The 27113-nt window shown below is 43.4% G+C and overlaps 1 protein-coding gene across 1 annotated transcript; it reads left to right on the forward strand.

The window, feature by feature from the left end:
• Window positions 1–12350: 12350 nt before the first annotated feature.
• On the forward strand, window positions 12351–25806 carry LOC307178496 (3-beta-hydroxysteroid sulfotransferase-like; the record flags this gene model as incomplete). Its single annotated transcript, XM_079906688.1, is given in 7 exon segments — window positions 12351–12482; window positions 12486–12548; window positions 17282–17408; window positions 22134–22228; window positions 23691–23859; window positions 24561–24662; window positions 25694–25806. Coding segments are annotated over 7 exon segments (801 nt in total).
• Window positions 25807–27113: the final 1307 nt, after the last annotated feature.

Raw genomic sequence — 27113 nt, forward strand, 5'->3', positions numbered from 1 at the left:
CAACTTCCAGTTTGTCCTTAAGTGGGGAGCAAAAACTCTTATACAGCAATTTGGGCATAGGGGGAGGCCAGGGATGCTGCTCTACACGCTAGAGTGCACAGGACGGCCCCCAGACCCAAATGTCAATAACGCTGAGGCTGAAAAACATGGGTTCACTTTCTGCGTCTCCCCGCTCAAAACGTCCATCCCCTTCTTTGTTCCCTGCTGTCTCCATGGCAACGGGCACTTATCGGGCATTTAATAACGACCCGCTGGATGAATAAATGAAGGCCCAGGGTGGGCAGGGGGAGGCGGGCGTGCTCCTGAGACTCACTAGTGGCCCATTTGTCATGGAGACAGGCCTGAAATGGAAAGTCTGGGTTTCCAACCAAATTGGGAGCAAAAAAATAATAAACAAAAACGAGCGAGTGAATCCAGCGAAGTCTCTTAGCACTTACTAGAAAGCAGGTACGATCATTTACCAGTGATTATTTCGATAATAAAGCTTCCCCGACCCCAAGCGGACAGCTCACAAGCGGCCCCGCCCTCACCGGGCTCCTCCCAGGACCCGCCCCATCACCGCCCTCCCCAGGCGCACGAGCTCAACGCCTCATCACAGGGCCCGGCGCGTGACGTCACCGCGCAAGGGGCGGGGAGCGAGCGTGCGGTGTTACCATGGTTACCGCGATAGGCTCAGAAACTTCCACAAGTGATGGTCGAGCCCCCCACAGCTGACCCCGAGGCCAGCGAACGGGCCAGGCCACCTAGCAGGAAGGACCTGGCAAGCAGGGCCAGGGATAGAAAACGGGAACGCTGGGTCAGGGACATTTCTCATTCCCATCGGCGGCCCGATTGCTCGGCGGCCACTTCCGGATCCGGGTGCTATTTTTCCCCAGAAAATAACAGTTTGAGAACCATTTACAAGCGTTCTCTATCCACGAAGTCATCCTTGAATACAGCCATTGTTATCACAGTCTCCTTTTTACGAACAAGTGTGCCTCCCGTTTCTCTGCCCCTTTGAGACTACAATATCCAGAAGTCTCCGGGACTCTCTTCCCCAGGCCCTCAGTCCGAAGGTTGCCTTGGAGACAGCGAGACGCCGAAAGCCAGAAAAATGAGGCGGGGCCAGGTTGGAAGAGGGATCCTGATTGGCGGAGCGAGCACGTCACCAGCTTTGAAGGACAGGTCAGGGGTGCGCGTGCGTACTGCGTTGGCCCCACGCGCATTCTCGGTTAGTGGAGGTCGGGGGTCCGCAAACCTCCGGCTGCTGGGTGGGGTCGTAGGTCGCGTTGGGGCATGGCCATATTTGCGCACGCGAGGCGCTCCGGGCTGCGTTCCCGGGGCCAGAACTGCGGGCTCCGTAGAAGTGCCCCGGGGAGGTGAGTGAGATCCCCGATACCCTACCCGGGTTTCCCACTGGGATTCCCAGTCTCCGTGGTAACAGCCACTCCTAGCTCGCATGTGACGTCATAGCTCCCCCTGGGAGGAGAAGGAGCAAATTTGAAGGGGGTGCGTGTTCTGAGCCTCGCCCGCTCCCTCCTCTGGGCTGATATAAGGCATCCTGGTTAGGAGTTTGCACCACACCCACAGCTCTTAAGAATGTTTTCTAACAAGAGTTCAGTAGTCATTGATGATTGTTTTAGAATTATTTTTTAATGATGATAAATGCAAAATGGCTGGCACAAAATCGCTTTCGAAAAATGATAGACATTACAGGTTTAATAGAATTCGTATCAGCTCATGCCAGCTATCACGTATCAAATACTCATCGTGTGCCAAAGCGTTATAAAACGCTTCTATTACTCAACCTTCACTGCAATCCCATGAATGTAGTTCCTCTCAAAAATCCGCAATTCACCAAGAAGAAAGTCAAGCCTGAAGCAGGCTGCCTCACTTGAACAGGGACACAGAGCAAGTAACTAGACCCAGCACACCTCCTTAATGTCAAAAGATCTGCCCTTAGCCACGCGTTTTGCCATCTCTGATATAGCGATTTCATAGCAATATCCAAGGGTGGTTTATAATAAGAAACATATATTTGGTCTTTGTTCCCATTCTTTAGGGCATAGAGCTCCTAAAACCCTTGGAATTTCATAAGTAATGAGAGTTGATAAAGGTGCTTTTGATACGTTAGTGAGATGGCTTTTGGCAAGCACGTAGGGACTCTGGACTGGTTGCCAGGGGCGCCAGCCTAGCGACTGGCGATTGTCAGCGGTCAGGGATTTAATCAAGCATGGCGAGGTAATGAAGCCTTTATAAAAGCCCAGGAGGGTGAGGTTCTGAGAGCTTCCAGGTGGGTGGACACATGGAGATTTGGGAGAGCGGAGCACCGCAGAGGGCATGGAAGCCCCAAGCCCTTTCTTCACACCTTGCCCTATACATCTGGTCCATCTGGCTATTCCTGAGTTACATTATTTTATCATAAACTGGTCATGTGGTGGGAGTTCCCTGGTGGTCAAGTGGTCAGGACTCCACGCTTCCACTGCAGGGGGCCCAGGTTCAATCCCTGGTCGGGGAACTAAGATCCTGTATGCCATGTGGTGCGTCCAAAAATAAATAAATAAAATAAGATAAAATAAAAAATTGGTCATCTGGTAAGTAAGATGTTTCTCTGAGTTCTGTGAGCCACTCTCACCAGTTAATTGAGCCCAAGGAGGGGGTCGTTGTAGCCTCAAATCCACAGCCAGTGGGTCAGAAGCACAGGTGACAACCTGGATATGTGTTTGGTGTCTGACATGGAGGGGACAGGGCAGTCTTGTGGGACTGAGCCCTTAACCTGTGGGATCTGAAGCTGTCTCTGGGTAGATATTGTTAGAATTGAGTTGAATTGTTGGACGCCCAGCTGGTGTCAGAGAATTGCTTGGTGTTGTGTAAAAAAAACACGCGTTGTAATTGGTGTCAGAATTGGAACATGTAACCCTTTTCTGGATTCCTCGGTCCTCTGTGCCCCTAGGAAAGGCCCCCCCTTTCTTTCTTTTTTTTTTTTTTTGTGGTACGCGGTCCTCTCACTGTTGTGGCATCTCTCGTTGCGGACCACAGGCTCCGGACGCGCAGGCTCAGCGGCCATGGCTCACAGGCTCAGCGGCCATGGCTCACGAGACCAGCCGCTCTGCGACATGTGGGATCTTCCCGAACCGGGGCACGAACCCGTGTCCTCTGCATCGGCAGGCGGACTCTCAACCACTGCGCCACCAGTGAAGCCCCCCCCCCACACCTTTCTTTTTGACTCTGAGCAAGACCAGGACAGCCCACGCACCTCCGAGTGATCCTCCGAGCCTTGGGGGAGTCTGGTGGTGATACAGGGCCTGCCTCACCTGCCTTCCCAATGCCTTTCCACGCCTGCATCATGGTGCCCACCCCACAGGGCAGGGGAAGTCTCAGATGCATCTACCTCATGTAGATGAGAGCCAGTCTGAGTACGAGCTCATTACTATTTCATGAAAATTAAAATCTAAAAAGTCCTCAGGCTGGGAATTCCCCGGCAGTCCAGTGGTTAGGACTCAGCGCTTTCAATGCCGAGGGCGAGGGTTCCATCCCTGGTCGGGGATCTAAGATCCTGCAAGCCGTGTAGCACGGCCAAAAAAAAAAAAAGTACTCAGGCTAATGGTTCTCAAATTGCGGGTCCCCTGACTAGCAACACTTGCACTTTCTGGGAGATTGTTAGAAACGCAAATTCCTTGGGGCCCACTCCAGACCAGAAACACAGGGAGTGTGGCCAGCACGCCGTGTTTTAACTGGCCTTCAGGTGGTTCTGATGTGCGATGTGCTCGAGTTTGAAAATGATGTGGAGAAGGGATAAACTTAGGGGGATTAGGAAACCCGGCTGATACGGTCATCCTGTGTTGGGGGTGGTGGGAGGAGGGAAACACTCCAAGACTTTTCTTTGTGGCTTCTTGTTATCGAATCACTCCTGCTGCTTGCCGCCTGCCCAATCAATACTCACAAATGTCGGTGGAATGGAAAGCTGCCTTTTATCAGGATGCCAGCAGTCTGGGGAGATGGTGGACTCAGCGTCTCCCCAAAACCACCTCTAAAGATTCTGCTCTGTCATGAAAACTTTTAAAGGGAAACAGGGAGGTCATCTCGGTTAATCACTGAGATGGGGGGTCAGAGTCATCACCATCCTCCACTGTGTGCAGGCTGTGTGCAGTCTTGTTGACTTCTTGTGATTTTTCTCTAGATGCTATCTTGTTCACACAGTTTGTTTGAAGGATTACTGAAGGGGAAGCTAGGGAAGAGATCTGGTCTGGTCATCAGTTAATTACTTATTCTTCATTTCTACATCTTTTTTTTTTTTTTTTTTTTTTTGCGGTACGCGGGCCTCTCACTGTTGTGGCCTCTCCCGTTGTGAAGCACAGGCTCCGGACGCGCAGGCTCAGCGGCCATGGCTCACGGGCCCAGCCGCTCCGCAGCATGTGGGATCTTCCCGGACCGGGGCACGAACCCGTGTCCCCTGCATCGGCAGGCAGACTCCCAACCACTGTGCCACCAGGGAAGCCCCTCTACATCTTTGATCTACGGAAAAACCAACAGGTTAGGCAAGGTATTGTGTGATCAAAAGATTTGAAAGGTGTGTTAGGGCCGGAGATAAGTAGAGCATGGGGGCACCTGGTTTAAGATTAGTGACAAGACAAAGGGATGCCTTCTGAAGAGAGCTCTTTCCTGCAAAGAGCTTTTTCCCGCCCAAAGCTGCTTATATTCTGACCACTTGAAGGGTCAGTTAAGGAGCGCTAGGCTCCTTACAGACACTTGAGAAAGTTAAGATTCTTACTCAGTACTTTAAGGGTCATAGAAACCTGATAACCGCTAAATTATGGCAAGGTCTGGTCCTTCGTAGTTGCAAAGCTTCACAGCAACCTATAGCATTTACTTAATCTCTTGCCCCTTGGAATCACCATGGCGGGGCCCCATCGCAGACACTGGGCTTCACTTGGCTCCAGGTGGTGCTGGGATGGTTTTTTTTTAAAGAAATTGTAATTATGTCATAGGATGGACGCATTAGCTAATGCTATGGTGGTAATCATTGCGATATATAAATATATCAAATCAACACATTTTATATCTTAAACTTACACAGTGTTATATGTCTGTTATAGCTCAATGAAGCTGGGGCCAAAAAAAAAAAAAAAAAAACTCCCCAGGAGGCGCAGCCCAGGTTGAGAGCCTGGCATTTTAGTCCAGAAGCACGTCCGCATTCGTTCCTGCCGCTCAAGAGTGCCTGCCCTGCCACGAGGCTGTCAGCTGCACCTTGCAGACACCTTTGGGATGGGGTGGTGTTGGCAGGGGTCGGGAAGACAAATGAATAGGTAACCATAAGAATGTGAAAAGTGCTATGAGGAGGAAAAGTACAGGCTCCCAGGGGATCATGAGCAAGTAAGTACTTCCTTCACCCGAGCTGGGGGAGGGGAGGCGGGGCAGGGGGTACCCCAGGGACAATTTCTGGGAAGAAGCTCAGGGAAATGTAAAGGAGGAGAGATGAGGTGAAGGCGGGTGAGGAGGGTACACCACTTATGCCACGTCCCATGGCCCAGAACACCGGCTGTAAGGGAGGCCAAGAAGTGTAGCCTTGATCAGGCTGCCCTCGGACCAGCTGAAAGTCAGGGTTCCACCCCGGAGCTGGAAAGACCCTGACTACGAAGCAGAAGTTCTGCCAACAACGTGACACACCATCTCATGGAATCCTTGCTGCAACGCCTGTCTTATAAATGGAGACACTGAGTCACAGCCTCTGTCTCTGAGCCTCCGCTGCCACGTAGGAAGCATGACTCCCTCTGTGTACGCGTGAGGATTGATTTAAGAAACACGTGAGGCTGCTGGTACATAGTAGGGCCTCTGGTAGGTGTGAGATGCTCTTCTGAGAGACCCTGGCCCGTGGGAATGACTCGCGCGCCACCTGGTGGTTGAACAGCACGCAGCCGTGGTGCCACCTGGTGGCCGCATCCCGCAATTGCTCCACGGAACTAGGGGTGCTGCTTCTACCGGGGATCTCAATCTCGGCTCCCTCGGGGGAGCCAGGCGAATGGGGCAAGTGAGGGAAGCTGTCTGGCTGTGAGACGCAGGGAGCGATGGGAATTGTTGCATGCTGCGAAGCCATCCCAAATCTCCAGCAAAGCGTCGCCACGTGGAATGCAGACCTAGAATTAATTCTCTTAAATTGTGATACCCCCCCCAAGAAATTCCAATGCATGTGGAGAGCATCTCCATTTTCAGAAATGGGAACTAATCAAAATTTTTTTGCTAACACTATATTGGCCAAACACACGTGGAGGCTGGCTATAGCCCGTGGCTCACCACTTTGTGATGTCTTATAATATGGTCTTATGGTATTTTCAAAAGAAATCTTCCCTCACCTTCTTTTTGGGGGACTGTGATGGTTAATTTTATGTGCCAACCTGACTGGCTCACAGGGTTCCCAGATGTTTATTTCTGGGTGTGTCTGTGAGGATGTTTCTGGAAGAGTTAGTGTCTGAATCGGTAGACTGAGTGAAGCAGATGGTCCTCCCCAATGGGTAGGGGTCACTCTCTCTGCCTGACTATTGAGCTGGGACATTGGTCTTCTCTTGCCCTTGGACTGGAACCACTGGCATTCCTGGTGCTCCCCGATTGTGGGACTTCTCTGCCAATCGTGAACCAATTATTATAAGACAATTTTTCATAATAAATATACAGTATATATCTGTATCGATATATCTCCTATTGGTTCTGTTTCTCTGGAGAACCTTGACTAATACAGTGACTTTTTATTAAGTGTCTCTTACGTGCTTATGCTTTACCTGCATTATTCTCATGTCATTGTCCCTGAAACTTAAAGGGTAGTTTCTTATTATTTCAATTTTAAAATCATTAATAATAGTACTGGCTAACTTTTGTCAAGTTCTAGTCTCCTGCTAGATATTTTGCTAAATGCAGTATGCAAATGACTTCCGTGGGTTTCTACACCAAGCCTTTGAAGTGGATTCTGCTGTCATCTTCATTTTGCATATGAGGAGACAGGCACAGAGAAGCTGAGTGCCCTCCCCAAGGTCACACAGCTTTTTTTTTCTAATTTTTTGAAGTAAAGTTGATTTATAATGTGTTAATTTCTGCTGTATATCAGAGTGACTCAGTTATATACATATATATATATATTCTTTTTCAAATTCTTTTCCATTATGGTTTATCACAGGATATTGAATATAGTTTCCTGTGCTATATAGTAGGACCTTGTTGTTTATCCATACTATATAAACTAGTTGGCCTCTGCTAATCCCAAATTCCCAATGCCTCCCCCTCCACCTCCCTCCCCTTGGCAACCACCAGTCTGTTCTCTCCAAGTCTGTTTCTTTTTCGTAGGTATGTTGATTTGTGTTGTATTTTAGATTCCGCATGTAAGTGATATCATGTGATATTTGTCTTTCTCTGTCTGACTTACTTCACTTAGTATGACCATCTCCAGGTCCATCCATGTTGCTGCAAATGGCATTATTTCATTCCTTTTTATGGCTGAGTAATAGTCCATTGTATATATGTACAACATCTTCTTTATCCATTCATCTGTCGATGGACATTTAGGTTGCTTCCATGTCTTGGCTATTGTAAATAGAGCTGCAATTGAACACTGGGGTGCAAGTATCCATTCGGATTATGGTTTTCTCTGGATATATGCCCAGGACTGGGATTGCTGGATCATATGGTAGTTCTATTTTTACTTTTGTGAGGAACTTCCATACTGTTTTCCATAGTGGCTGCACCAATTTACATTCCCATCAACAGTGTAAGAGGGTTCCCTTTTCTCCACACCCTCTCCAGCATTTGTTATTTGTAGACTTTTTGATGATGGCCATTCTGACTGGTGTGAGGTGGTAGCTCATTGTAGTTTTGATTTGCATTTCTCTAATAATTAGTGATGTTGAGCATCTTTTCATGTGCCTGTTGGCCATCTGTATGTCTTCTTTGGAGAAATGTCTATTTAGGTCTCTGCCCATTTTTTTATTGAGTCGTTTGGGGTTTTTTTTGTTATTGAGTTGTATGAGCTGTTTGTATATTTTGGAGTTTAAACCCTTGTCAGTCTCATCGTTTGCAAATATTTTCTCCCAGGTGGTAGGTTGTCTTGGTTACACAGCTTTGGATGGTCTTTTGTTGCCTGGTTCACTGTCAGCCATAGTTACCACACTTCACTCATTGATCCTGTGTGTCTAACACCTCCAAACATTTGAGTTTTCCACCTCATATATAGGCTTTAAAAATTGACATGCCGGGGGCTTCCCTGGTGGCACAGTGGTTGAGAGTACGCCTGCCGATGCAGGGGCCGCGGGTTTGTGTCCCAGTGCGGGAAGATCCCACATGACATGGCGTGGCTGGGCCTGTGAGCCATAGCCGCTGAGCCTGCGCGTCCGGAGCCTGTGCTCCGCAGTGGGAAGGGCCACAACAGTGAGAGGCCCGCGTACCGCCAAAAAAAAAAAAAAAATTGACACGCGGTCATACAATATTTTTGAATTTGAGGCCTGAGGGGGACCATGAATAAGACTAGACCAATCCCCTAATTTGCCAGATAAAGAAACTGAATCCCATAATAGTTATTCAGGCAAAATCACATAGCTGGTTGTTTCAAAAAAAAGATGTAAAATACTGGAAGAAAATATAAAAAGTATGTATGGAATCTAGATGAGCTTGAAAAAGTATATCCATACACCTGGATATCGGTGGCAGGTACCGGGAAGGAGGGTGCATCAAGGCAAACCCAGCCTGGGGGGCAACAGATGTGGGGTCGACTTGGCAGGGTGAGGAGGCAGACAGGGCTGAATGTGGGTGTGTTGGGGGCCTCCAAGCCCACCCCCGGGTTGGATGATTCCCTAGGAAGCCTCACAGGTCTCAGCGTAGAGTTGTACTCCTAGCTATGGTTCATTGCAGCTAAGGATACATGACAAAATCAGCAGAGGTAAAGGCACATGGGGTGGGATCTGCAGAAAACCAGGCCCAAGCTTTCAAGTCCTGTCCTTGTCAGTCACACTGATCACACTTATATATATATATATATATATATATATATATATATATATAAATTTATTTGGCTGGACCGGGTCTTCTTTTTTTTTTTAACATCTTTATTGGAGTATAATTGTTTTACAGTGTTGTGTTACTTTCTGCTGTATGACAAAGTGAATCAGCTATATGTGTACATATATCCCCATATCCCCTCCCTCTTGCATCTCCTTCCCACCCTCCCTATCCCACCCCTGGGCTATGTGGCTGCTTCCCGCTAGCCATCTATTTTACCTTTGGTAGTGTATATATGTCCGTGCCACCCTCTCACTTTGTCCCACCTTACCCTTCCCCCTCCCCGTGTCCTCATGTCCATTCTCTACGTCTGCGTCTTTATTCCTCGGACCGGGTCTTAGTTGCGGCATGTAGGATCTTCTTTGTGGCATGCATGTGGGATCTAGTTCTCTGACCAGGGATCGAACCCGGGCCCCCTGTATTGGGAGCTCGGAGTCTTAGCCACTGGAACACCCAGGAAGTCCCTACGCTGATCACAGTGAATTCCTCCAGTGATGTGACAACACCTGTGATGAAATCCAATTCATATTTTATGTCAAGACAAGAAAATTTAAATGTAAGAATTTTCTCTGCCTGTTTGGGCCTCCTCCCTCCCCTTCAATGTGTATTGTGCACCTGCCTTAACCAGACCTCCTCAGGAGATAAACTTCTTTCTTAATCTTGTGAGGGGCGACAATGACCCATGACCCACTGTTACCCAAAAACTGGATACCCCTCTTGGTGGGCATCGAACCAAAAGACACGACCAAGCCAAAGATTGGGATTAAGAAGGATGTATTACAGGCTTCCCAGGTGGCGCAGTGGTTGAGAGTCCGCCTGCCGATGCAGGGGACACGGGTTCTTGCCCCGGTCTGGGAGGATCCCACATGCCGCGGAGCGGCTGGGCCCGTGAGCCATGGCCGCTGGGCCTGCGCGTCCGGAGCCTGTGCTCCACAGCGGGAGAGGCCACAACAGTGAGAGGCCCGCGTACCGCAAAAAAAAAAAAAAAAAGAAGGATGTATTACTTGCAGCAAGGAAGGAGAACATCAGGGATTTTTCCCAAACAGCAAAATTGGGGAAGTTCTAAGCTAAGGGAGGAGAATTCAGCATAGAATTCGGGCCAAGGTTGAGTCCAAGTGTTAGTTGATTGAAGTCAAGAGGGTCAGAAAAGGTCAACATCATCCAGTTCATCTGGCGGTTGGGCCCTTGAGGAGGGTTTAAATTCTGCAAAACAGCTCAAGGATGTGCTTCAGGCTAATGCGAAAGGGTCTTTACAACTGATTTATTATCTTTGCTGTTGTCCCTTCGCTTGCCTGATAACAGTCCTTTGTTCCTGCATTCTTCTGTTCCCTCCAGATCCTTAATTAGTGAGACCTGTTCAAAGATAAGCGCTGCGTGCAGGCTCAGATCACAAAGTGGCTCAGGCCAAAAAAGGCTTCTCTGTGTCAAGAAAGCCATGCCTGGTTCCCTTTCTCTGGACACCCCCTACCCTATCTGCTTAGACCGCTACTCAGTTTGTACGTGTACGTGTAGATCTGGATTGTGTACACTGTCAATACGTCACCTGACTATAACCCTTTGTCTCGAAAACTTATATAACTGTGCTTTGACCTCTAATGGGTGGAACAGTCTTCAGAGCTTTCTGAAAGACTGTCTCCTGGGTTATAACCCTCAGGTTGGCTGGAATAAAATTTTCCACTTCTGGGAATGCCCTCGTGGTCCAGTGGTTAGGACTCAGCACTCCCACTGCCAAGGGCCCGGTTCAATCCCTGGTCGGGGAACTAAGATCCCACTAGCCATGCGGCACGGCCAAAAAAAAAAAATTCCATTTCTTTCTTAGATCAACTATTGATTAATCTTTTAATCAGCACCTGTGAGGTGTCCACCAGGGAAGCTCATTAGAGACTTAGGGCCAAAGGGTTTTTACTGGGGGCTGGTCACAAAGGCTCCCCCTGCGTAGCACCTACCCAAATCCCAGACGACCAGAAGGAAAGCTGGTGTTCGGCATAAGCCATACTGTTGGTACAAACAGTGTAGGCAGGTGAGTCACTGTAGTTGATGGCGAAAACTTGGCCTCTGTGCACTGGTGCCAAATCGAATCTCAGAGACAGAGTTTTGGGTGAAATAGAAAAGAATAGCTTTATTGCTTTGCCAGGCAAAGGGGGACGCAGCAGGCTTGTGCCCCTTAAAACTGTGCGTCCCAACTCAGGAGGATTTGGTGAGGAGTTTTATAGCCATGGTTCAAGGGTGGGGCTGCTGGTAGGGATTAGGGTGTGTGCAGGGACTGTACTCCTTTCATCTGGCCTCAGGTGGTCTTCTCTGGAATGAAGAAAGGTAACATCTTCCATTTGTTGGGGGTTTCAGTTCTATAAAGAGCTCAAAGAGGACTTCCCTGGCGGTCCAGCGGTTAAGACTCCTCGCTTCCACTGCAGGGGGCGCGGCTTCCATCCCTGGTCGGGATGCTTCATTCTTCTGATTTTTTAAAAAATTACTCCAATACCTCCAAATGGATAAAAAGTAATCCTTTACTTTGTCTTCTCCCTCAAAGATTTAACAATTAACCCAAATTTGGACATCTACTGCTTGAAGCTTTAAAATGCTTACCTATTGACATACATACGATACTATATATAAAATAGATAACTAATAAGGACCTACTGTATAGCACAGGGAACTCTACTCAATACTCTAATGGCCTATATGGGGAAAGAACCTAAAAAAAGTGGATATATGTGTATGTATAACTGATTCACTTTGCTGTACACCTGAAACTAACACAACATTGTAAATCAACTATACTCCAACATAGGAAAAGGTTGCTGAGCCCTGATTTAAACCATTTGCAAAATAAAATAACAAAAAAAATGCGTATCTAAAAGGAACTGATCCCCTTATGATCAATCTGTTGTCTTTTGTTAATAAAAACAAGAATACAATAAAGAGCTAACTCTGCTCAAAAATAAAAAAGAATGAAGAATCAGTGAGATACATTTAAGGGAAACAGTAAGATGATATATAGATACATAAGATTCCTAGATTATTCCCATAGAAGCTATTTTGCATTCTACATTTTGAGAAATTCTGCATACAAAAATTAAAACTTTATTTTCTGAGCTGTAGTAATTTTATTATAGTTAACTCCTTTTCAAAATAATGAAAAATTTTAAATAAGCTATGTCAATACATATTTTTTTAAGAAAGGGAAAGAGTAAGGTGAGAAATGAAAGCATCCGTTGGAGTTATGGGCAGGGGCTTCATGGCTGAAATAACACAGTGTCTGTAAGATGTGGTGGTGCGGTTAATTATCAGGCTGAAGTGGGTAACGCTCGCCTTTTCCTTGTGCAGGAACCTTGTGGATGACAGAGATCGTCAACCTGATCTGCAACAAGGGGGATCCTGCCTGGGTCCAATCTGTTGTCAGCAGTGAGCATTCAATGTGGTTAGAAACTAAAGCTGGGCTTCAATGTATAAAGGATCAGAAAGACCCATGATTCTACGTCTCCCATCTCCCCATTCAGTTGTTCCCCAGGTCATTCTTCAGTTCCAAGGCCAAGGTGAGTTAATGAGGCAAGGTCAGTTTGGGTCACTTCTTTGGTTATCCTGAAGGCCTGTGTTTTAGGGACAGAGTTAAAATGTGACTCAGGTCCATCGACAGGTGAATGGATAAAGAAGATGTGGTACAGGGCTTCCCTGGTGGCGCAGTGGTTGAGAGTCCGCCTGCCGATGCAGGGGACATGGGTTCATGCCCCGGTCCGGGAAGATCCCACATGCCGCGGAGCGGCTGGGCCCGTGAGCCATGGCCGCTGAGCCTGTGCGTCTGGAGCCTGTGCTCCACAACGGGAGAGGCCACAACAGTGAGAGGCCCGTGTACAGCAAAAAAAAAAAAGAAAGATGTTGTACATATATACAGTGGAATATTACTCAGCCAAAAAAAGAATGAAATCATACCATTTGCAGCAACATGGATGGAACTAGAGATGATCATACTAAGTGAAGTTAAGTCAGACAAAGACAGACGTTATATGATATCACTTATATGTGGAATCTTAAAAAATGACACTAATGAAATGAACTTACTTAGAAAACAGAAATAGACTCACAGACATAGAAAACCAACTTATGGTTACCAAAGGGGTAGGGGTGGGGGAGATAAATTAGGAGTTTGGGATTAACAGTTACCCACTACTATATATAAAATAAGTAAACAACAAGTATAGCACAGGGAACGATACTCAATATTTTGTAATAACCTATAAGGGAAAAGAAGCTGAAAAAATAGATATACATGTATGTATAACTGAATCACTTTGCTATACACTTGAAACTAACACAGCATTGTAAATTAACTATACTTCAATTAAAAAAATAAATTTAAAAAAATGTGATTCAGTGAAGTGAGCATATTAGAAAAGCTTGTTCCAAGCTATGGTGGCACACACCAGACAATCTCCCTGCTGCTGCTCCAGAGAATACTTGGTCCTTAATTAAATAAACCCTGGCTGCACCCCCAACCCCTAGGTACCCAACATTGATATGACCATATGGGAGGTGTCTCAACTGTAAATCAGCATCTGTATTTCAGAAGAAATGTAGGATTGGAACACATGTTTGAAATCCCACTGGGTCTTTCTAATCGTGAAATCATTTAGGGCATGTCTTTCCCACTTAATAGATCCACAGACCTCTGAGGCATAATCTCAGGACCCCTAAAGGAGGACCCTAACATTGAGTGACCCTGTGCTGTAAATATGCATCTTCACTCATCTTAGATTATAGTTTAAAACGTGACACCGAAGGTATTATCAAAACTGTGTGAAACTGAACTTATTTACAAAACAGAAATACGCTCTCAGACATAGAAAACAAACTTGTGGTTACCAAAGGGGAAAGGGGAGGATGAAATAGGAATTTGGTATTAACAGATACACACGACTGTATGTAAAACAGATAAACAATAAGGCCCTACTGTATAGCACAGGGAACTATACTCAATATCTTGTAATAACCTATAATGGAAAAGAATCTGAAAACGTGTATATATATATATATATATATATATATACATATATATATATGTATATATATATATATATATATATATGAATCACTTTGCTGTGCAACCAAAAATGAATAAATACATAAAAGGAAGAAGAAAAAATGTATGAAACTCCCTCAAACAATCGTATGGGATGTGGTCGTGGAAGTATGATCAAAATATTCTAACATCACAGTGTCTTTCATAATATTAATATTGTACTATGTTTCTATTTGTTTGCTTGTTTATTGTCAGGTATATTTATTTTACTGTGATCACCATGATTATGAAGACCAGGTTTATTTTGTAACTTTTTATTTTTTTTTTTTACCATTTTACACCAACCTACCAGAATGCTTAAAACAATATAGAGATTTAAGAAAATATTGGATGGTGGGCATGTAAATTGACGCAACCAGTATGGAAAACAGCATGGAGGTTTATCAAAAAATTAAAAATAGAACTACCATTAGATCCAGCAATTCCACTTCTGGGTATTTATCTAAAGAAAACGAAAACACTAATTTGAAAAGATAGATGCACCTCCATGTTCAATGCAGCCTTATTTATGATTACCAAGATGTGGAAGCAACATAAGTATCCACTGATGGATGAATGGATAAAGAAGATGTGAGATATATATATATATATATATGTATATATACACATACATACACACAGTTGACCTTTGAACAACATGAGTTTGAACTGTGAGTTTCATTTATACAAAAATTTTTTTCAATAAATATAGTACTGTATTTTCATTTTGTTGCTTTTTATTTTTTAATAAATTTATTTATTTTATTTATTTATTTTTGGCTGCGTTGGGTCTTCGTTGCTGTGCACAGACTTTCTCTAGTTGTGGTGGGCGGAGGCTACTCTTCATTGCGGTACGCGGGCTTCTCATTGTGGTGGGTTCTCTTGTTGCTGAGCATGGGCTCTAGGAGCATGGGCTTCAGTAGTTGTGACATGCAGGCTCAGTAGTTGTGGCTCGTGGGCTCTAGAGTGCAGGCTCAGTAGTTGTGGTGCACAGGCTTAGTTGCTCCGCGGCACGTGTTATCTTCCCGGACCAGGGATCGAACCTGTGTCCCCTGCGCTGACAGGCAGATTCTCAACCACTGCACTACCAGGGAAGCCCCATTTTATTGCTTTTTAAATTAACTAAGTGTGGGGAAATGTTTCTGTTTGATTAGAGAGCACAATATGTGGAATCAAAAGAATTAGGGTTTGAGTCCTGATTCTATCCAAACTGTTTCCACTTCCTGCCCTTGGGTGAGTATCAGTTCCTTTGCTTTTGAAGCAGAGATAGCAGTACTTGGGTTTTCCACCGTGTAGGGGGTAGTACCCCCAACCCCTATGTTGTTCAAGGGTCAACTGCACAGTGGAATATTACTCAGCCATGAAAAAGAATGAAATCAAGCCATTTGTGACAACATGGATAGACCTTGAGGACATTCATGCTTAGTGAAATAAGTCAGATAGAGAAAGATAAATACCACTTGATCTCATTTATATGTGGAATCCAAAATTAAAAAAAAAAAAGCTCATAGATACAGAGAACAGATTGGTAGTTGCCAGAGGTGGAGGGTGGGTGGTGGGCAAAATGGGTAAAGGAGGTCAAAAGGTACAACCTTCTAGTTATAAAATAAATAAATTATGGGGATGTGATGTACAGCCTGGTGACACTAGTTAATAATGCTACGCTGCATATTGGAAAGTTGCTGAAAGAGTAAATCTTAAGCATTCTCATCACCAGAGAAAAATAATTCTGTAACTATGTCTGGTGACCAGTGTTAACTAGACTTATTGTGGTCATCATCTGGAATCATTATGCTTTACCCCTGAAACGAACATAATGTTGTATGTCAATTATACCTAAGTAAAATAAAATAATAAAGAAAGAAAATATTGAATGAATGAAAGAATACATGAAACAGGAAAGCAAACAAACAAAAAATAGTCCAAGACCACACTCTGTAAAATGATTATGACTTTACGCCAGAAAATTCTGGTTTGAACCTCAGTTCTCCAGATTTTGTCTATGAACAAATAGTGCAATGTCGTTGAAGCTCCATTTTTGTGTGCTTAAACCAGCAGGATTTATTCATCTGTGCTAAGGGCTGGGAGGAATGTGATGATTAAGATGACCTCAAGCCACATCCGAAAGGAATGTATAGATCATTTGAAAAAAGACCAATAACAGACAAAATTTGTTAGTTTCCGTAGCGACCACATTTTTTACTGACAGCCTAGCTTAGATCAGAGCCTAAAGCATACTCAATGAATTATATCTATTTTAAGAAATATAATAAGTAGATTAAGAATCCGCTTATTGTTGTTTATCTATTTTATATATAGTAGTTTGTCTTTGCTAATCCCATACCCCTAATTTATCCCTCCCCGCCTTCCTCTTTGGTAACCGTTTGTTTTCTATGTCTGTGAGTCTGTTTCTGTTCTGTAAATAAGAACAGAAGAGAAACATTTGTGTGTTTGTGTCATATTTTAGATTTGACATTTGATTTTAAACATTTGTGTCAATTGTGTCATATTTTAGATTCCACATATAAGTGTTACCCAGCTCAGATTATGACCGCAGTGGAGTAAAGCAATGATCCGAATTGGAAATGACCTGATATAACACTTGATCCAGCATGTCCTAGCCCAGGTTTACTGACATAAAACTAGTTCCTTTTTTTTAAAAAAAGTTTGTTTTGAGAACCCTGAAAGTTTGTTTCCTCTTGAGGTTTCACCATCTACAGCAGCATGAGTTTATTCATGCCATCATTTTGAATATTATAAACGAACCCTTATATACAGTTGGCCATTCACATCTGTCTGATTAGTACCTGGGAAATACTGATATCGTAGAAATTCCTAGGAAAAGATAGTGAGGCCTGGAACATGAAATTCCAGGAATAGCAGTGAATAGGGCAGAATCCCAATAAAAGTCAGACTTCTTCAAAATGTAATAACATCATCTGCCTCTCAAAACTCTAAAGACCATCATTCCATGTATCATAAGGTTCTTAAGGGCAGAAACAATCCATATATTATACACTGCTCCTTCTATAGAATCTAACTAAATGTCTGGCACATTGTGGGTTCTAAATATATTTTGTTAAATAAATGAATTAAAGACTAAATTGTAGCCAGACACTTTAATGGGCGTTGGCATTTTCTCCATGTGTGAAAAGCGTGGAGCAAGGGAAATGGATACATTTATTCTCATTTTCTCTTTTTTTACAATTTAAGTGTATTTATGTAATGAGAAATCCCAGAGATGTTATTACTTCCGGTTATCATTTCTGGAAAATGGTAAAGATTATCAGAGAGCCAGAATCATTTGAAGAATATTCGGAACGGTTCCTTCAAGGAAATGGTGAGTTTGACGCAAAATGTGGACTCCAGGTGGAATGGGGAAGTTTCTGCGTCTCATCCCCAGGTCTTACTGTCCCATGATTTAAACAACTACATTGTAATCGAAACCTAGATGTCGCTAAATCTGTAGTCCCTCCTGTTAACAACAGAAATCTTAGCGAATGTGCTTTGTGTTCTCCCCAATTTTTTCTAAATATAATAAACATATAAAAAGATAATTCACCACACTCAAAATAAGAGAAGTATGAATTCAAACTACAATGATATACAGTTTCTCATCTGTCATAGTGGAAAGTGTATGCCTTTCCTCTCCTTGCTGTAACAAATTACCACAAATTTAATGCTTTAAAACAACAGAAAATTGGGAATTCCCTGGTGGTCCAGTGGTTAGGACTTTCACTGCTGAGGGCCCGGGTTCAATCCCTGGTCAGGGAACTAGGATCCCACAAGCCACCTGACGTGGCCTAAACTAAACTAAATAAATAAAACAAAAAAGTATCTTACATTCTGGAGTTCAGAAATCCAAAATATGCCGTATGGGCTAAAATTAATGTGCGGGTGTGGTTACCTTCTGTTCTTGAGGCTCAAGGAGAGAATTCACTTCTCGCCTTTTCCAGCTTTTAGAGGCTGCCCACATTTCTTGGCACGTGGACCACATCCTTCCACACTCTGCTGTCATCACATCTCCTTCTCTGGTTCTGACACTCTTTCCGCTCTCACATAAGGACCTGTGATTACGTTGTTTCTACCTGGATAATCCAAGATAATCTCTCCCTTTGAAGATCCTGAATTTAATTGCATCTTCAAAGTCCATTTTGTCATGAAAAGTAACGTATGCAGAGACTTGGGGATCAGGCTGTGGACACTTTTGTGTGGCTATCATTCTGCTGTAGCACAGCTAGCATTCAAAACATTTGACTCACGCTGTGGCGGTGAGACTCTGGGTAGACCAACACGCTCATATGTTGCTGGTGGCATGGATAACAGTACTAACCCACGTAGGGTCATCTTGCAAATTCTAACATTCTAACATTTACACATTCATGTTTAACTCCCCTTTCTCCAGTGGAAAAAAATACACTAGCAAAAATACAAAAAAAAAAAGTTGCGGTGGGGAGAAGCAGAAGATGGATTTACTAGACTATTCAAATTATCCTTACTTGTAATAGCAAAAAATAAAGTTGCCACCAAATATATAATGAAATGCTACTCAACTTAAAAAAAAAGGAATGTTGCCATTCTATTACAGAGTGACCTCTAGAATCCACTGCTAACTATTTTAAAAATTGAGATGTGGAGAAAAGTTTGTAGCGTAGGCTACCAATGAACAACGACGGAGGACAAGTACAGGAAAGGGCATGAGGAGAGAAGAGTTTGGTAAAATTTGGAGAGTTGGGTGCGATAAGAAAGAAGCAACTAAATGAGGTGGATGGACCTAGAGTCTGTCATACAGAGTGAAGTAAGTCAGAAAGAGAAAAACAAATACTGTATGCTAACACATATATATGGAAACTAAAAAAAAAAAAGGTTCTGAAGAACCTAGGGGCAGGACAGGAATAAAGACTCAGACATAGAAAATGGACTTGAGGACACAGGGAGAGGGAAGGGTAAGCTGGGACGAAGTGAGAGAGTGGCATGGACATATATACACTACCAAATGTAAAATAGATAGCTAGTGGGAAGCAGCCACATAGCACAGGGAAATCAGCTCGATGCTTTGTGACCACCTAGAAGGGTGGGCTAGGGAGGGTGGGAGGGAGGCTCAAGACGGAAGGGTTATGGAGATGTATGTATACATATAGCTGATTCAATTTGTTGTACATCAGAAACTAATGCAACATTGTAAAGCAATTATACTCCAATAAAGATATATATAAAAGAAGCAACTAATATCTGCCTGGTCACCATCAGAGACAACCTTAAATATTGTATTAAAGAGCTTGGTTTTTTTTTTTTTTGGCTGCTCTACATAGCTTGTGGGATCTTAGTTCCCCGACCAGGGATCGACCCTGCGCTCACAGCAGTGAAAGTGTGGAGACCTAACCACTGGACCGCCAGGGAATTCCCAAGAGCTTGGAATTTAACTTATGCAATATTTTGATTAAAAAATATTATTTCTGAAGAAAACTCTAAAATTTTGGATCTGGATTTCCATCAAAGATATTTTTAAAGGGCTTTAATGCCAAAAAAATTTAAACACCTGTTTCGGTTGTGTCAGCTTGTCCAATGCTCTGGAATCCTATTTGATTCCCTTGTAGAGCCACAGAGGAAACATACTAACTACTACAATTTTTCCTATCACAAACATGCTCCTCCTGGCCACAATCTTGGACGTTCCTGGATGAAATGCCCTCCTTTAAGAGGTCCCAGTGGGGACTTCCCTGGTGGTCCGGTGGTTAGGACTCTGTGCTTCCACTGCAGTGGGTATGGGTTCGATCCTTGGTCAGGGAACTAAGATTCCACAAGCTGCACGGCCAAAAAAAAAACAAAAAACAAACAAACAAAAAAACCGTTCCCAGTGTCCGTGTGCAGACAGTGAATGTTCAACATTTTACTAGCTGTTTTTTCAGCAGAAGGAGGACCTAACTTCTAGGAGCCTCAATTTCCCTATTGGATTTGGGAGTGTAATAATTGAGACTGTGCTGAAACCTGCTCCACACTTGTAAGAAAAAATTAGGTGTCTTTATTGCAAGGTAGGGAAAAATCTTGCCTTTTGTTTTTTTAACTTCTTGGAGTTTATCATCTAATTATGTCAAACACAACTATCTCTCCTATTTAATTATACCAAACCCTTAGTTGCAAACAACCTTAAACATAAAAAACAGATCAAGCAATTATAATTAAACATTTATTTATTTATTTATTTGGCTGCGCCGGGTCTTAGTTGTGGCATGCGGGTTCTTTTTATTTGCGGCATTGGAAATCTTAGTTGCGGCATGTGGGATCTAGCTCCCTGACCAGGGATGGAACCCGGGTCCCCTCCATTGGGAGCATGGAGTTTTAGCCACTGGACCACCAGGGAAGTCCAAGCAATTATAATTAAACAGGATAAATAATTCAAGCACGTCTCAGTGAATCCAACATAAGAATTCAACGAGCTATATTCCTGTAGGAATAGCTGGAACCATGGGATTAAACAGAAGATCTTATATCTCTGCACCTTTCTCCTTGAAATTTTCATCTTCTGAACAAAAAAAATGTGATACACACACACACACACACACACACACACACACACACGATGAAATACTACTCAGCCATAAAAAAGAATGAAATAATGCCATTTGCAGCAACATGGGTGGACCTAGAGATGATCATACTAAGTGAAGTAAGCCAGACAGAGAAAGACAAATACCATATGATACCACTTATATGTAGAATCTAAAATATGATACAAATGAACTTATTTACAAAACAAAAATAGACTCACAGACATAGAAAGCAAACTTATGGTTACCAAAGGGGAAAGTTGGGGGGATAAATTAGGAGTTTGGGATTAGCAGATACAACTACTATGTATAAAATAAATAAACAACAAGGTCCTACTGTATAGCACAGGGAATTATGTTTAATATTTTGTAAAAAAACACAATGGAAAAGAATATGAAAATTTCTTTTTCTTTTTTTTTGGTCTCAACATAGGTTTCTGCTAGTTTGGTTCGCATGATATGAAAGAGAGCTGACCATTCCTGAATTGGGGAACTTATATAGTATTGTGCAGTTATACAAGGAGAGACAGAAAGTTTGCTCTTTTTTTTTTCCTCTGGAAAGTTTACTCTTGATATGAAGACCAAAAATCTCAGGGGAAGAGACACAGGTTTGCATGTGTCTAATGCCTTATTCAACAATGTCTAAGTGACAGGATCATTTGACCTACGACTCCTCAAATGCACATTGTGAAAGGAAAAAAAAAAAATTTTCCACACTATGTGCTGTTCCAAAGGTTTGGGATGGGTGAAGGACATACAAAAGACATGTGTTTCTGGTATAGGGGAAAGAAACTGTATTCATAGCAGAAAGAACAAAGACATGGACTCCAAATTAGAAGGAGTTTAAAATTAGCTCTTTCATTTGCTAACTGAATTCTCTTTACAGTTCAAAAATCTCATCACAGGTAGATGTGACACATTATTTTTTTTAACTTTTTATTTTATGTTGGAGTACAGTTAATTAACAATGTTGTGATAGTTTCAGGTGTACAGGAAAGTGATTCAGTTATACATACACATGTATCTATTCTTTTTCAAATTCTTTTTCCATTTAGGTTGTTGCATAATTTTGAGCAGCGTTCTCTGTGCTATACTGGGTCCTTGTTAGTTACCCATTTTAAATAGATGCCCATCTTAAGCATAGGCTCTGGACGCATAGGCTCAACGGCCATGGCTCACGGGCCCAGCCGCTCCGCGGCATGTGGGATCTTCCTGGATCGGGACACGAACCCGTGTTTCCCGCATTGGCAGGTGGATTCTCAACCACTGCGCCATCAGGGAAGCCCTACATGCCCATCTTAAATACTGCATTGTATATGGCACCACCTGGTGGCCATCCAGGCAGTAAAGGCAGAAATTCTATTTCTCACGTCAACGAAGAGGAAAGGACAAGGATTCCTCCCGCTTTGCTCACTTGCTCATCAGACACATAGGGTGTGCATCAAGCGGGCAGCATTGCCGGGGCGGTGGGGTCCACGAGAGTGAACCAGGTACTTCTCTCTCCGCTTCTCTTGCAGTGCTGTATGGATCGTGGTTTGACCATGTCCACAACTGGCTGCAGATGAAAGGAAAAGAGAATTTCCTGGTGATATCGTATGAGGAGCTGCAACAGGTAACCATTTTCTCTAGCTCCATCTCATGGCTGTCTATCTTCCATCCATTCTTTCAATTTAATTTAATTAATTAATTTTTTTAACATCTTTATTGGAGTATAATTGCTTTACAATAGTGTGTTAGTTTCTGCTGTATAACAAAGTGAATCAGCTATTCATATACATATATCCCCATATCTCCTCCCTCTTGCGTCTCCCTCCCACCCTCCCTATTCCACCCCTCTAGGTGGACACAAAGCACCGAGCTGATCTCCCTGTGCTATGCGGCTGCTTCCCACTAGCTAGCTATTTTACATTTGGTAGTGTATATAAGTCCATGCCACTCTCTCATCCATTCTTTAATATTTCTATTCTACCCTTTCAATCGGATCTTATCCCTGGGAGGAAATCAAGAGGGGTCATTTCTTCTTTGACCTCCTTAGGTTGTACACATTCTTTCTTCAATTTTCTCATTTATTTCTTTTTACAACATTTAATGCAGGCACTGACAAAGAGTTTAGTAACATGCTGAGGGCTATCAACGATTTCATGGCAAAAATCTGAAGCAATCTGGGAACCCAGGGGCGGTGTCCGGTGGGTATGGAAGGCAGATGGGGCTTGGCAGGGTCAGGATAGAGGCAAAAGTATTTACATATTCCCAGACCGACTGATAGGAATTGAATAGTCAGTATTCATAGGAAGCATTGGCTGACCTCCAGAGAAAGTGGCCGACGTAAATTTTTTTTTAATTAATTTCATTTTGGCTGCATTGGCTCTTCGTTGCTGCGTGTGGGCTTTCTCTAGTTGCGGTGAGCGGGGGCTAACTCTGCATTGTGGTGCATGTGCGTCTCGTTGCAGTGGCTTCTCCTGTTGTAGAGCATGGGCTCTAGGCACGCAGGCTTCGGTAGCTGTGGCACATGGGCGCAGTAGTCGTGGCTCGTGGGCTCTAGAGCGCAGGCTCAGTAGCTGTGGCTCACAGGCTTAGTTGCTCCGCGGCATGTGGGATCTTCCCGGACCAGGGCTTGAACCTGTGTCCCCTGCATTGGCAGGCGGATTCTTAACCACTGCACCACCAGGGAAGCCCGTGGCCAACGTAACTTTAAATAGACTGTCTCAGAACTTCCCTGAGCCACAACTACTGAAGCCCATGAGCCTAGAGCCCGTTCTCCGCAACAAAGAGAGGCTACTGCAATGAGAAGCCTGCGCGCAGCAACGAAGACCCAACGCAGCCAAAAATAAATAAGTAAGTAAGTAAGTAAATAAACAAATAAAAGTAAAGTAAAAAATAAATAGACTGTCTCTTATAAACACTCCTCTGTCCCACACTTGGACTGCACATTTCCAGACGAGCATGACGAGCTCATCCTCTTCCTGCTTTCGCTTATTTTCTGTCTCCTCCTGGTCATCACTCTCTGCTGTCTCTGTTTGCTCTCTTTTTCCCGATTGTCATTTTCTTTCCACTCTCTGTGGTTCTCATCCTAGGACATACAAGCTAGTGTAGAGACGCTCAGCCACTTCTTGGGCAAGAAGCTGAGCCCAGAAGAACTGAATGCAGTCCTCAAGAATGCATCCTTCAAGACCATGAGAGATAATACAATAGCAATTATTCCCGATCACCTGATATCTTTATGGATCAAAGCAAAGGTTTCATGAGAAAAGGTAAGAGAGCATTTTTTAAAGCTGAAGTATATTTGATTTACAATATTATATTAGTTGCAGGTGATTAGTTGCAGGTGCAGCATAGTGAGTCAGTATTTTTATAGATTATACTGCATTTAACATTATTACAAAACAATGGCTACATTCCCTGTTCTGTACAATATATCCTTGTTGCTTATTTATTTTATACATAGTAGTTTGTACCTCTTAATCCCCTACTCTTATCTTGCCCCTCCCCCCTTTCCTCTCTCCACTGGTAACCACTAGTTTGTTCTCTATATCTGTGAGTCTGTTTCTGTTTTGTCATATCCATTCATTTGTATTATTTTTTAGATTCCACACATAAGTGATAAAATACAGTGTTTGTCTTTCTCTGTCTGACTTATTTCACTGAGCATAATACCTCCAAGTCCATCCATGTTGTTGCAAGTGGCAGAATTTCATTCTTTTTTTATGCCTGAGCATTTCTAATTTTAGGACCTGGAAGAAATGGACAGAGAATTCCTCTGCTTCTGTGGATAAACTAAGATATGGGGCGAGGAAAATATTTGAGTCTATAAAATCACAAAAGTGGCACCTGACTTGGAGAGTTTAAGGAATGATTTGGGATATTTATAAGGTCCTAAAGAAAACTTGTGAAGATGAAGCACTGCCTATGAATAATGTATTTCCCTGTCCCCACTCATGTCCTAGGTGTTGGTTGTTGTGTAGAGCACCCTCACATTTTCTTGTTAGAGTTCCCGCTCACAACACTGGTGTGGTCCCTCGCCCCATGGAGTGACCCTCCCTTTACAAGTATTGACAATGGGAATTATCTATTCCACCAAAAGGAGCTGGCAAATAGAAACCCTGGGAAAAGAAAAATGAGGGGAAAGACATGTGACTTAGCTCCAGGCCAAACCTTCTGTTGAGACCCTATACGAAAGACCAAAGATGTTCACGACACAGAAGGAATGAGGGTGTTGATGGCATGTAGTGGGTGGTTTCCATTTTCAACCTGCAGTGTACAAGAGTGGGGCTGGGGAGACCTCAAGGAAAAGATGACATGTGACTGTTTGCTCGGTTACCCAAGGGAAGAGCATTCGAGGTAGAAAAAACTGCAAGGTACAAAACACTGGGTAGTGCTGTTTGCGGTGATATTCAAGGGTGGAGAGTTAACAATAAAAGGAAAGGGACTTCCCTGGTGGTCCAGTGGGTAAGACTTTGCCTTCCAATGCAGGGGGTGCAGGTTCGATCCCTGGCTGGGGATCTAAGATCCCACATGCCTCGTGGCCAAAAAAACAAAACGTAAAACAGAAGTAATATTGTAACAAATTCAATAAAGACTTTTAAAAAATAAAAAATAAAATAAAAAGAAAGGAAAGAGAAGGCATGATTTGGGGGTAGCAATCAATCACAAGTACACCATATCTACCTACACGACCCAGGGTAAGAGCAGCATAGGAGAAAAGAACCTCCACTGTCCTAAAGAAATGTGTGGCTGGTTAAATGAGGTATACATGTAATATCCTAACACAATGCCTGGCATATGAGAAATTACTTCATGTAGGTTAGGTGTTATTACTGTTGTGGTTGCCTTTTGTGATTATTCAAACCTCACAATATAAACAGATTGCAAAGTGGAGACTCAAATATACTACCAAAAACCAGTGGCCGTCGGACTCTGGACAAGAAACTTTTAACCACTCGGTTATATTGCCTTGCAATTTCCAGTTCAGTGTCCGTGACAGATTGGCAGTGGTGACAGACACAGAAGACGCTGAAGTGAAGTCTTGAGACCTTATTTATAAACCTGATCTGGACTTATTTTTTTGTATATTTGACAGGAATCATTGGGGACTGGAAAAGTCACTTTACAGTGGCCCAGAGTGAAGCCTTTGACAAAATATACCAGGAAAAGATGGCTGGGCTCGCTCAAGACCTATTCCCATGGGAATAATGGCCTTATATTCCTGGATCAGATATAAATGCTGAATTTCCTGATGTTCTTGTGTTCGAGCACGCTCATAGGAAGCAAATTTTAATCCTACAATTCAATATGTGGTTCATTGAAAATAACCATGTTCTAAGAATACTATTTCATAATAGGTGGAAGTCATATAAAATTTAAATTTCAGTGCCATAAATGAAGTTTTAATGGAACACACATACATGCACACACACACACAAAAGAATCATGTTCCTTATTAACTGTAAGCCATGCCAGCTGCAAAAAGTTATATAATATTTCAAACACACAGAATAAGAAAGAAAACAATATTTTAAACCTCATATGAATTCTAACCTGTTAAAAAATAAAAGTGAATACTTTCCCATGTTGGTGAGTATATGAAAGTCCACCACAGAACATTACATATATTAATATACTTACCTCTTCTTCTGTAGCCATTCCCCAATCATATCTTCCCTCTGTATCTTTGGCATCTCATAATTAGTAACTACTCAGAGTTTAGCGTGTACGTTTCTGTAGGGGATACCTTGTTCAGATCACCACACCGACGCACTTATGCTCCAGCCGCTGTGAGGGAGCCTGCTGAGGGCTTGCAGGTGCCCTCTTATCTGCAACATTGCTTTGAGCAAAACGAGAGACATCTTTCCTGGAAGATTAGGCTTTCCGAAAAACAAACGGCACCCAGCAAATGACTTGCAGAGATAAATATTAAAGACTAACACCTTGTGCTAGGAAAGGAGCAGATTCGTGGTGTGCTTTGTTGTCAAGCTCTCTGGGGGACGAGAACAAACCACATCTGTGTTTGGCTTCTTCCCCAAGACCCACCACTCACCCCTGCCGGGTTGTGCTGGCCTCACTCCTTTTCAGAGCACACTCATTCATTGAATCATTTATACAAAAGCACCCATTTCAAGCTGTTTCTAAGAAACCCAACTCAAGAAACTTAACCCCAGAAGCCATCCTAGGAATAAAACTGTGAAGATGGGATTCTGGAATTGATCACTTACCAGCCAGACACCAATGAGGACCCCAATACTAGCAGTGGAGAACATACAGACAGACCCTGGCATATTATCCCAGGGCAAATCCTAAGGGCTTTTTGTTTGTTTGTGTTTTTTGGTGCACCACGCGGCATGCAGGATCTTACTTCCCTGACCAGGGATCGAACACGTGACCCCTGAAGTGGAAGCGCGGAGTCCTAACCACTGGACCGCCAGGGAAGTCCCCTGCTAAGGTTTTCACTACTGTGTTGGGATACAGGTGGAAAGGGCTGATCTGTCATGTGCAGAATCTCT

This window comes from Stenella coeruleoalba (assembly GCF_951394435.1).
Source record: "Stenella coeruleoalba genome assembly, chromosome: 20".
Lineage (NCBI taxonomy): Eukaryota > Metazoa > Chordata > Mammalia > Artiodactyla > Delphinidae > Stenella > Stenella coeruleoalba.